Source organism: Vipera berus (genome assembly GCF_964194415.1).
Source record: "Vipera berus genome assembly, chromosome: Z".
Lineage (NCBI taxonomy): Eukaryota > Metazoa > Chordata > Lepidosauria > Squamata > Viperidae > Vipera > Vipera berus.
In genome coordinates, this window is record NC_138205.1 from 15,936,759 (window position 1) to 15,949,005 (window position 12,247).

At 43.4% G+C, this 12,247-nt stretch overlaps 4 protein-coding genes across 4 annotated transcripts; all 4 read right to left on the reverse strand.

Annotated features, from left to right (window-relative positions):
* Positions 1–711: 711 nt before the first annotated feature.
* Positions 712–1,122, reverse strand: LOC308677899 (histone H3.2; the record flags this gene model as incomplete). The annotated part of the gene is made up of 1 exon (XM_081344597.1): positions 712–1,122. The coding sequence occupies one exon, from the start codon at positions 1,120–1,122 to the stop codon at positions 712–714; it is 411 nt and encodes a 136-aa protein (XP_081200723.1).
* A 1,699-nt stretch (positions 1,123–2,821) lies between these two features.
* Positions 2,822–3,724, reverse strand: LOC308678284 (histone H4). The gene has a single exon (XM_081345388.1). The coding sequence runs from the start codon at positions 3,704–3,706 to the stop codon at positions 3,395–3,397; it is 312 nt and encodes a 103-aa protein (XP_081201514.1). The 5' UTR covers positions 3,707–3,724; the 3' UTR covers positions 2,822–3,394.
* A 3,214-nt stretch (positions 3,725–6,938) lies between these two features.
* On the reverse strand, positions 6,939–7,457 carry LOC308678320 (histone H4). Its single transcript, XM_081345432.1, has one exon. It carries the CDS (start codon positions 7,441–7,443, stop codon positions 7,132–7,134), a length of 312 nt encoding a protein of 103 aa, XP_081201558.1. The 5' UTR covers positions 7,444–7,457; the 3' UTR covers positions 6,939–7,131.
* Positions 7,458–8,746: 1,289 nt separating this feature from the next.
* LOC308678482 (histone H1.3-like) lies at positions 8,747–9,453 on the reverse strand (the record flags this gene model as incomplete). Its single annotated transcript, XM_081345693.1, has 1 exon — positions 8,747–9,453. Exon 1 carries the CDS (start codon positions 9,398–9,400, stop codon positions 8,747–8,749), a length of 654 nt encoding a protein of 217 aa, XP_081201819.1. The 5' UTR covers positions 9,401–9,453.
* Between the last annotated feature and the right edge of the window lie 2,794 nt (positions 9,454–12,247).

The window sequence follows — 12,247 nt, forward strand, 5'->3', positions numbered from 1 at the left end:
TGAAAAGGGCTGACCTCATTTGATTACTGTTAAAAAAAAAAATAAAGGGAACACAAGATAAGACATCCTACCTACTATTAAATACAGTGCATTTTGGTGTTTTAAGTCTTCCCTTTATTTTCTTGAGCAGTATATATAACACACACACACACGATGTATGCTAAACCTCGGCCAAGCACCTCCCTCGTAGAACCGTATAAGCCGTTTCCTTTTCAGGGTTTCCCTGCCCTAACTGTCCCCCAGACCGTTGGCTGAGGGAGGGGGGTGGCAACGAGAGCGCCACAAGGGTAGTGCAAGGTTGACTCGGCCTTCCATCCTTCCGAGGTAGGTAAAATGAGGACCCAGATTGTTGGGGGCAATTAAGCTGACTTTGTAATAATGCCGCTTGGGGGTGTGTGTGTGTGTGTGTGTGTGTGTGTGTGTGTGTGTGTGTGTGAAAGCCCTAATAAGCAGGCATATACATAGAATGAAGGCTACTGCTAAGCTTGTAAGCCGCCCTGAGTCTTCGGAGAAGGGCGGGATATAAATGGAATAGTCCCCCGTGTATATCGCCATTAATTATCTGTATCCTAAAGCGACACTGTAATAGTACCAAAGCAGCTGCAGGGACTTGTACTACGTAAATGACCAGGCTCTTTTAAGGTGAACGCGTAGGTGGCTCTTAAAAGAGCCTTTGGGGTATAACGAAGCCTCCGAGTTGAGGTGAAAGATTTAGGCTCTCTCGCCGCGGATACGGCGAGCCAACTGGATGTCTTTGGGCATGATGGTGACTCGCTTGGCGTGGATGGCGCAGAGATTGGTATCCTCAAATAGACCCACCAAATAAGCCTCGCTGGCCTCCTGAAGGGCCATCACGGCAGAGCTCTGGAAACGCAGGTCGGTCTTGAAGTCCTGAGCAATTTCACGCACCAAGCGCTGAAAAGGGAGCTTACGAATCAACAGCTCGGTGGACTTTTGGTAGCGCCGGATCTCTCGGAGAGCCACAGTGCCAGGACGGTAACGGTGAGGTTTTTTCACGCCTCCGGTGGCGGGAGCGCTTTTGCGAGCTGCTTTAGTAGCAAGCTGCTTCCTTGGTGCTTTGCCACCGGTGGACTTCCGAGCTGTCTGCTTGGTTCTGGCCATCCTCCCAAAAAAAGGAAAGCTCACTCGCTTAAAAAGTTCGGGTGAATGAATTTGGCGGCTGAGCTGGTGGGTATTTATAGGCAGCGTCCCTTCGTTTTATTGGCTGAGAGTGAAGTCATTAACCCTGTTTGAATTTCCCGGGCTCTGCCGTGATTGGACAATAACAGCACAGCTCTGATTGGTCTCTTTTCCCCCTTCCGCAGCCAATCGCTCTTCTGTGATTTTAATTGACTCGAAGCATCCTGTCTCCCCCTCACCCGCGTTTATCGATACTAAGAGATGACGTCTCCATCCATGCAAACATACCAGGAATAATAAATCTTGTAGTCTGTCCAGTAGAATGAAGGCTACTGCTAAGCTTGTAAGCCGCCCTGAGTCTTCGGAGAAGGGCGGGATATAAATGGAATTAAAATAAAATAAATAAAATGAATAAGTAACAGATGGGAACTTATCAAAAAGAGATCCAGCCTAGAACTAAGGAGAAATCTCCTGCAGTGACAACAATTAAACAGAGGAATGACTTTCTTTCAGAAATTGTGAGTAATCCATCACTAGAGGTTTTTAAGAAGAGATTGGACAGCCACATGTCTGGAAAAGTCTGCTCAAGCAGTGAGTTGAAATCCAAGGTCCCTTCCAACTCTATTATTCTGTATTCTCTGCTTTCTATTGTGAAATCCTAAGCACAGTAACTCAGTATATTACACAAAGTTTTATTTCTGCTAAGACTGCAATTTAATGCCATTTTCTTAAAACATTTCTTTCCTCCATATGGATTGCATTCAAAAACATGGGAAGTGGGTCAGATTAGAGGTTTATTAATTGCAGCACATCTCCAAATTACCGTGTCTGATTTCCTAATCACAACTGATTTTCTAATCAAAATTGGTAACTTCTTTAGCAATCTTCCTTTCTTTGTACTCAGCAAATGTCAGCAAAAGATGCATTGTTCCTGAATACTCCATGGTTGATTTTGGCCCAGGGATAATATAGGGATATTTAAGAAAATAGGGATATTTAAAAGTTTACAAACATAAATTACAAAACATTCCATGTACAAGCACACCCACAATTTCCCCAGTCTAGTTCTTTTTAGATATGTTGGATTTCAATTTCACTTCCAATCCTGGTAGATTTGGTGGAAATTGGACAAAGATGGTCAGACTTTTTTGCCTTTTCTGCTATGTGGAGGAACGATTAGCAATTTATATAACAGATTTAAATATTACCAAAATGGCTCTTTAGAAAGCAAGAGGTTATTGCAGTGAGGGTTTAAACAATGCACTAAAAGAATTAACTATTAAATCCTTGCTACAAAACTGGTCCAAATCAAGCAGATAAAAATAGAAATTAAAGGTGAATCTAGTCCTGGAGAGAAGTATGAGCCCTACACCAGTCAAATTGCAGTAAGAGAAAAGCTTAAACAAGCTTTAATATTCTCCCAAACTCATCAAAATGGGATAGTAAAAAGCCATAACAAAAACTCAGGCCGATACTGTAATTCTCAAAGAGAATGATTTACTTAGTTCTGGAGCAGAACTGGCATCTATTTGTAGTGTTAGTCCACCAACATACATTTTAAAGACTGGGACTACTTCCCCCCCACCCCATTTTCAGTCATCCAAGTGAAGGCAAAACCCAAACTCTTCAATCCACATAAATTAACAAAATGCAAAGAAATCCTTTGAATTGTTACTGTTCAGCTTTAAGAGACAGTACTGACGTTTAAAACATTTTCCAAATTAGACCCACTGCATTAGGGCTGCAGTTTTTATTCCAGATGAATTCCCACTGAATCCAACAGAATGTTTGAATATAAGACCATTATACTAGTTAGAAATATCCTTTTCCAAAATATCACTTATTTGACATTGTGGTGCTTGTCTTGTAACTTACACAAATCTACAATTTGTTTAGTTAAAATGTTGCAATGCTATGAATATTTTCATGTTAGCAATAGTAAGGAGCCTATTTGATATATGGGTTGAAACTCCAGGGTACAAAGCTGGAAATCGTGAATGCTGCCTCAAGCAGTTCTCACAACTCTTTACGTTGAAGAGGAAAATAAATAGCAACCTATTTCAGGAAATCTTAAAAACCTTGCAGGCATAGTTCCTGAAAATTGGTAGCAAGCACTCACACCACTGTATTAAGATTTAAATGTTTATACCAAAATTTCTGGTTACAAAGCCAACAAACAACTCAAACTCTTTTTCTGAAAGATTTGGCGGCCCTGAAAAGGACCTTTTGAGTTTTGTACTGTTAATTCAACTTTTTAGCCTCCGAAGCCGTAGAGAGTGCGACCTTGGCGTTTCAGGGCATAAACGACATCCATCGCAGTCACGGTCTTTCGTTTCGCATGCTCGGTGTAGGTCACGGCATCACGAATAACGTTTTCCAGGAAAACCTTCAGTACGCCCCGAGTTTCTTCATAAATCAAGCCAGAAATACGCTTTACTCCCCCACGGCGAGCCAAACGACGAATAGCAGGCTTGGTAATGCCTTGGATGTTATCGCGGAGCACTTTCCGATGTCTCTTCGCGCCCCCCTTTCCGAGACCTTTTCCGCCTTTTCCACGTCCAGACATGTTTCTTTTCGAACACGAGACACCTCGCTTGCAGGAAAAGAAATGCTGTTCAGAGCGCGAGGCTCTCAGCTTATATTGCGCAGAGACCGACCAGAATGAAAACAGCAAGGGGGGGGAGATTTTTTTTAAAAAAACGAACCTCATTGTTCCTTTATCCAATGAACGACTAATACGGAATTAAACTGTCCAATCAGAATACAGTAAATAGAATTCAAAGCTATGCACGATTTTGGCGCCCATTTTTTTAAAAAAAATAATTATGTGGCGAGTCTAATTTAATCTACACGGTCTCAAGCCTCTCATAATTTATCTATTGAACATGCATTGTTATAAAATTTAAAACTGAATAAAGGGATAACTGTTTGTTGTTTGTTTTTAAATCTACTGCGAATAAGGTTTTAAAACGTCTATTGAAATATTTTTCCCTGATTACTTCAGAAAGGCATTTATTTTCCAGCTCTTTTGTGAGACAATTCCAAGAATGTAAGGCAAGGGTGAAAAAAAAAGCAAAGGAAGCCAATGCCTTGTATGTATTACTTCATTCTTGCAACTAAGTTGCCTTTTGTGCAGTTTAGTAGAGGTTTTCTCCTTTGCTTCCCCTCATTTTCTCTGGAGACATGATTGAAAGGGAGCAAGAAAAATAATATTACTGGTAATCATCTTTTGCAACTTTCATCCCACAAACGGATTGAAAGTAATGTCCATTTTTAGAATATTGAATGGATTTTTTTTTCCTTTTAAAAATCTTCCAGGATTGACCCAGGATTGAAGAGGTGGACTATTTTGCTTTCCTCAAGATACTTGGGATTTCATCCTCCATGAGTTCCAATCACAATAAAAGGACGTGGTAAAAGAAATCAAGATGGCAATACACATAAAAAAATAGGCTAAGCTTCAATTACATTTGCTTTGACTGATACCATGACTGTTCGGATCATACCCAGCAAACACCTCTGTTCTATACCCAAAGCAAGGGTTCTGGGACAGTTTTAATTTAAAAGGCATCTATTTTTGTACTAATCAACTGTCTCTTGGGCTTGTAATTCTTCACCTATTCCTTAAGAAACTCAAGCTTACTACTTTGAGAAATTTGTTTGACACCCATACTAATATAGAAGTGAATTCTGTTTAATAGAAAGGGAAGGTAAAGGTAAAGGTTCCCCCGCTTTAAAGCCGAAGAGCCAACGCTTGTCCAAGAACGTCTCCGTGGTCATGTGGCTGGCATGACTAGATGCCAAAGGCGCACGAAACGCTGTTACCTTCCCACCGTAGTGGTCCCTATTTTTCTACTTGCATTTTTACGTGCTTTCGAACTGCTAGGTTGGCAGAAGCTGGGACGAGTAACAGGCGCTCACTCTGCTACGCGGCACTGGGATTCGACCCGCCAAACTGCCGACCTTCTGATCGACAAGCTCAGTGTCCTAACTCACTGAGCCACCGCATCCCACTAGAAAGATGTACTTAAATCATGGATATAGTTTGGTGTAATGGTTAAGGTACTGGCCTAGAAACTAGGAGGCTGGGACTTCTAGTCCCGCCTTAGACATGAAAACCAGCTGGGTGACTTTGGGCCATTCACTCCCTCTCAACCCAATCCACCTCACAAGTTTGTTGTTGTGGAGAAAGGAGAAGGAGGAGGAAGGAGTGTTATGCATATTCATTGCCTTGAGTTACAGATAGTGCTTGACTTATGACTACAATTGAATCTGGAATTTCTGTTGCTAAGTGAGACAGATGTCAACAAAGTTGTGCCCCCACTTTATGACCTTTCTTTGTCACAGTTGTTAAGTTTGTAAAAAAGGTTTAGTGAATCTGGCTTCCCCATTAACTTTGCTTGTCAGAAGGTCAAGAAAAGGTGAGCAGGTGACCCAGAGGCACTGCAACCCTCATCCATAGGAACCAGTTGCCAAGCGTCCAAGTTTTGATGATGTGACCGTGGGGATGCTGCAACGGTCATAAATGTGAAAACTGGTCACTTTTTTTCAGCGCTACTGTAACTTCAAATGGTCACTAAATGAATGATTGCAAGTTGAGGACTACCTGTACTTCTAAAATAAAAAGGGAGGATTAAAAAAAATTCTTGGCAGGATGAATGTGGTTTTCCATCTTCCAAAGCATGTTTTCAACTTCCTAATCTAACCCTTTATTCTCTACAATTCTGGAATTACCTGGTGGTATCCAATTCGAATTCTAACAAAGCCTGGTTCCGCTGAGCTCCGGAGTATGACACTGTATGCATATAAGCTCTCCTTCTCACTCATGTTTTTCTTCATGTGGGTGTAATTTCTGAAAATTTTTACTGGCATTCCAGGATTCTATAAAAGCATAAACCAGAATTCTATGTGAAGCAGCTTAAGCTGCTTAATTACCAAGTTATTTAAAACTTTTTGCACAAAGTAGCCAGGTTTAATTTACCTTATTAACCCAAAATGAGTTGCATGTGATCCTGGAGTTGCTAGGCTAAAATGTATTTTTTGTAAATTTGACTACCATTATTAGCCTACGCATAGGATCTCCAACACAGATGTGTTAATTATGGAAAGTAGCTCAGTTAATTAAAAGCATATTGTACCAGCTCATAAAATTATAATTTATTTGGTAAATCATGGTTAATCAAATCCTGAGTTGATAGGTGAGGTGAATACTGCTCATTTATAAAACCTTTCGGCCACTTTAGGCAGCAGGTTTCCCATCAAGCTTACCTTAACCTTGGGATTCATAATCAAAAAGTGGGAGAAAGAACAATAGAAATTGTGAGCCTTCATGATTGAAACATCCCACAATTGCATTGCGACTAGCAGAACACCCCAACGTGTTCAACAGATCCTTCCATTTTTGCTCTATTAGCAGTGTCAAGGGGAGGGGGTGGGTGGGACAGGAGAAAATATGCTAGAAAATATGAGAGCAATTACTTTTAATGTCAGAAATAGCGGGGAAGAGGCTATTGAAAAGATAACGTGAAATGAGAACCAGCATAAACAGCCACCCCCCCAAAAAAAATCTGGGCATTCACGTCTCTTCTTCAGTTGCAGGGCAGCAGAGAACTCTTGATAAAAGCTTTTTGTTATTCGTTTCCTGGAGGAACGGGTTAATTTTTAAAGGAGCTACTTTGTGTTCTTAAACGAGATACATGAATGGACCAAACATTTACATTTTTAACAGTTTCACATGGTGCCACTTTCTTTCAAAGAGCTTGTTATCAATTTAAAGTTACAATGTTTTACTGAAGGTGTTTCCCCAACACCAGACTTCTCTCTCTAGTGTTCCTTCCAATACTTTAACATATAATTTACACCCACAAGCGAACACATTCCAACACTTACACTTGTATTCATTCACAAGCGAACGGAGCTCTTTTTAGGAATGCGTGGGTGGCCCTGATAAGGGCCTTTTAGGTCAACAAATAAAAGATGAATTCTACAAACTTATCCACCAAAGCCGTACAGAGTACGACCTTGGCGTTTCAAGGCATAAACAACATCCATAGCGGTTACGGTCTTGCGCTTCGCGTGTTCGGTGTAGGTCACGGCATCCCGAATAACGTTCTCCAAAAAGACCTTCAGTACACCGCGAGTCTCTTCGTAAATCAAGCCCGAAATACGTTTCACACCTCCACGGCGAGCCAGACGGCGTATAGCAGGCTTAGTGATGCCTTGGATGTTATCGCGGAGCACTTTCCGATGCCTCTTGGCGCCTCCTTTCCCGAGACCCTTCCCGCCTTTTCCACGACCAGACATGACGAAAAAACGGCCACCACTAACCTCTGGCTGAAGCAGACAAAAATACGATGAGCGACTGCGAGACCAACGTTTATATAGCCCTTTACCCGACCTGAGTGAGAACTTGAAGAGAGGCGTACACCCCTTTCGGCCCCTCCTCCCTTAAAGTATAAAGAATTCTAAGAGGCGGGCTTTTCCATCAATAAATCAACCAGGAACTGGAAAGTGACCAATCAGGTTGTTCGTTTATAAAGAAATGTGCTACAAAATCGCAACTTTTCTTTTTATGCTTACTAAGCACTGTAACTTAATAGACAAGCGGCTGCAGAACTTTTTTTAAAAAAAAAAGTTACAAAAACGTTTTGAAATTGAATGCACCTCGGGAAATTGGGAGTTGCGATTTGTGAATTGCAACAAAGCCGTTTATCAAGGAAATTTCTAAAAGCGTTTTCGCAGAGGTGTTTATTTAGTGTCTTGTATTTCTTTTTGCTTTCAGTACTCGATTGCAACATATGATTTCGGCATGATGGCCAACGGTGCCTCAAGCATCCTTGGTTAAAAAAAATGTTTATTTTATGAAACAATTCTTCGGTAATGTTTACTTATGCATTTTTTTTTCTTCCCTAGACTTAAGGAAGCCTCAAATGGTTTCTCTTAGACATGATTGCGGCATTTTGGATAACATTGTCTCATGATGTTTCCGGAAAATTGGGATACACCATAAGAGCAACACCGATCACTTTCACATGCCTTCGTTACATCGTAACGAAATAGCGGGGAAAGCAGAAATGCAATTAGATCGTCACTATGCGCAGGGCCTGCGTCAGCCCTGATTGGTTAAAAATGAAGTCACCACCCAATCCCTGTGAAGCCTGGGTTATTTTTTTTTAATGAACCATAGCTTTCTCAACCAATCAGCAATTTTCAGGAATTGCAAAGGTTGCAATAATTCTGCACATCTGCATTCATTCATTTTAATCCTTATCTGGGCATTTTTTCTCCTCCTTTCTCCGCTATCGTGGGGGAATATATAAAACAAGATTACGCATAAATTAGGGAGGAATATCCGGGCAACAGTAGTCGCGATAAGAACGAAATGCAGCGCGCTCACTCTGGTTTTGCGGGCGAACATGGCGCTACCTAAAAAATTATTTGCGCATTCCCTATCCAACGTTTAGCGAACAAGGTGCCGTTGGCGAGTTCCTAACACTTCGGGAAATGCACAGCGATCGCCTGGATTCGAATGAGGTCAGCTCTTTCCAATAGAAAAAGTGGGTGGCTCTTAAAAGAGCCTTTGGGATCGAAAGTCAAAGAAGCCGCTTCACTTCTTCTTGGCCGCCCCCTTCTTGGGCTTGGCCACCTTCGCTTTGGGAGTCTTGGGCTTGGCGGCCTTTGCCTTCGCCTTCACCGCCTTGGTTTTGGCGGGGCTTTTGGCCGCCTTTTTGGGTTTGGCGGGCTTGGCCTTCTTGGCCGCCTTCTTGGGTCCCACGGCCGACTTCTTGACGGCCTTCTTGGGGCTCTTCTTGGCGGCGGGCTTCTTGAGCGCCTTCTTGGCGGCGGCGGCGGCCGGCTTCTTGGCGGCGGGCTTCTTGCTCTTGACGGCCGGCTTCTTCTTGGCCGCCTTGTCCTTGCCTTCCTGCTGCTTCTTGTTGAGCTTGAAGGAGCCCGAGGCGCCCGTGCCCTTGGTCTGCACCAGCGTGCCTTTGCCCACCAGGCTCTTCAGGCCCAGCTTGATGCGGCTGTTGTTCTTCTCCACGTCGTAGCCGGCCGCCGCCAGGGCCTTCTTCAGCGCCGCCAGGGACACCCCGTTGCGCTCCTTCGAGGCGGCCACCGCCTTGGTCAGCAGCTCGGTGACGCTGGGCCCGGAAGCCTTGCGCGGCTTGGCGGCGGCGCCCGCGGGCTTCTTGGCCTTCTTGGCCGGCGCCTTGGCTGCGGGCGCAGCGGCCGCGGGGGCTTCGGGCGCCGTCTCGGACATGCTCTCCTCGGGGCCTCTCGGCTTCCTTGCGTCGACGGGCGGGCGGGCGGCGGACGCAGAGTCTCCGGCAGCCGAAAAGTAAAGTCTGACCCGCAGCGCCGGAGCTGCCTGCTATTTATAGGGGCGGAGCTGCGCCCTGATTGGTGCGTTGGCGGGCGCCGCTCTCCGCCAGCCAGACGCGGCTCCGCCGGCGGCCACTTTGTGTTTCTTGGGGGCCCCAAAAGCCTCCCCCGAGTGGCGGCGGGGCGGCGGGGCGCGCCCGGGGCCGGGGGAAACGGGGCGGGGGGAGCCGGCCTTTCGCTCGGGGGCGGCGCTCGGCCGAGGCCAGGCGGCGGGCGGGAGAAAAGCGGGCGGAAGCCGAGCGGCTCTCGGCTCGGCGCGTCTCCGGCCAGGAGATGTTGGGTGTTTTGGCGTAAATTCCGGCCTCGTCTCGGGAGTGCGGGGCTGGGGAAGGGGGCCGGGCCGCTCTCGGGGGACTCCGGGGCGGCGTGGGGAGGAAAGCGCCTCTCCCCGGACGGCCGCTCGGCTGGAGAAGCCGCTTGAATTGTCCCAAGTAACACATTCATTCATTCGCTTTGGAGTCGGAGTGAGGCGACTTCGCTGGGAAAACGCTTCCGATTGGGGACTTTTACTTTTATTCTTCCCAGGAAAAAAGCCGGTTTTTGCCTTCCTTCCTTCTTTCTTTCTTTGACAGCGTCGATCGCCCCGAATGTCCGGTTCCTCGGACCGGCCGCAGAAGTTTGCTTGTCTGTCGGACGCCGTCGAGCATCGTTTCTGGCAAGGAGTGAGTGGCTCGGGGCAGCTTCAAAAGGTTTAAGGTCTTTAAATGGCTCCTTTCCTGCATTTCTCATTCTCCCTGCTGTTGTTTAATGGGGGGGGGGGGAAATCCTAACTTTAAATCCAAAATTTGGCGGAATGAACGATGACCTGAAGAATATGTTGTGGATGGCCCCTGGATAAGTGTATATTGATTCCTATAAAATTCCAGTGGCATAAAATGGAGAAAACTATCGCTGGTGTTTAATAAACACTCCGTCTATGTATTTTATTCAAAGTATGTCACTATTCAGAAAAGTAGTAGCAGCAACATAATATCCAATCGCTAAAAGTAGAATAATAATAATAGAATATTAGGATAGTAATTGATCATTTATGCCATGAATTGAACCTCCTTGCTTATTCTTCATTCTACCCTCTGAAATTATGAAGAACAAATTCTGTCAACTTTACCTGTGGTTCTGTAATTGCTTGGAAATGTTACATCCCATCCTTCATCATTATTGTCCTTTTAAAATGGTATATAAACCCCATCCAACCGACCTCTGCTTAAAGGATCTATTTCCTGGTCTCCTAATCTTTCCTGGTGCCCTTGTCTGAATATATTCCAAATAGTTTCATATTGGTGTCCCAAACTGGACACTGTATGCAAAGTGCAATTCTAAAATCCAAAACAAGTATGAAGGATGCATGAGTGTCATCAAATATTTCTAAATAATTGAGCCAAGCACATTCTCATTGTACCACTTTTCTTCTTTCCTTTATTTCTGGAGCTTTAGCTGGTATTAGGTCACATCATCCTAATATTAAATCTACTGAACTATCACAGGATTCCACTTGAGTGAATGCCAAATGCTCATATTTGCCATTCAAAAGGGGGCACCTAATCATATTTCTGACTGCCTGCACATTATAAAACATGTGATTTAAGCCCACATCACTATAAGGAACATGGAAAAAATAGACCCGTGTAGAAAAGGAACTATATCTTTTTCAGTGCTGATATAAATGATCAATGCATTGACCTGCCCAAATTTTAATAGCAATTGATCTCAGTTCAGATGAGACTTTTTCTTTCGGTTTGATTTCTCTTTGTGGTTCTGGACATGATTTTGTCCTTGGTTTCCCAACCCTCTTTATCTTTCATTGTGTCCTCATGCTTTGTGTATGTATACCTATTCACATGTTCACCATTTTCACTCTTCATGCAAATGACTAGTCGCTGAGGATGTTACCTAGATTGGATAATGTAACATCTGCAAGAAAATAAATAGCCAAGCTTAGAATGCACCAAGGACCCTTCGTTTCAACCCTGAGCTACAAATATTCTTCTGTATTGGTTATGGTTATGCCATACAGTTACTCCTCAACTTACAACCACAATTGAGCCTAAAATTTATCTTGCTAAGAAAGACAGTTAAGTTAGTTTGTCCTCATTTTACAACTTTTTCTGCCACCGTTGTTAAATGAATCACTGTAACTAAATTAGTAACATGGTTGTTAAGTGATTCTGGCTTCCCCATTGATTTTGCTTGTTAGGTCACAAAAGGTGATCACATGACCCTGGGACACTGCAACTACCATACATACTATATTCAAGATGGACAGAATTTAATATTTATTTGTTATGTATATGTAGGGGTGTGGGTCTATACATATGTTTATTTATTTATTATTTATTATTTAGACTTATATACCGCCCTTCTCCCGTATATATGTTGTATATAGTATGTTTAGATGTGTGTCATGTATGTGTTCCACTTTGAGAGAGGGCAACTAAATTTCATTTTTGATGTGTGCCGTTGTGCCCACAGTAAAAAAAATGACAATAAAGCTTATCTTATCTAAAATTTGTCATGTCACTTTTTTGGGTGCCATAACTGCAAACGGTCACTAAACAAATGGTTGTAAATCGAAGACTACCTATATTATTTTGCCAATTTGGAGAACATTTGTGTTACTAAAAAAAAACTTTGGACAGAGCATTTAAGTTTAAATCATCTGCATTATTATCTAAAAGATAACAATAACAGACACCACCTACATTTAAGTGTTCATGTGGAAAAGTGA

Excerpts from the sequence above, each read along its gene's own strand:
- LOC308678284 (XM_081345388.1), bottom strand. The coding sequence starts at position 3,706 with ATGTCTGGACGTGGAAAAGGCGGAAAAGGTCTCGGAAAGGGGGGCGCG.
- LOC308678320 (XM_081345432.1), bottom strand. The coding sequence starts at position 7,443 with ATGTCTGGTCGTGGAAAAGGCGGGAAGGGTCTCGGGAAAGGAGGCGCC.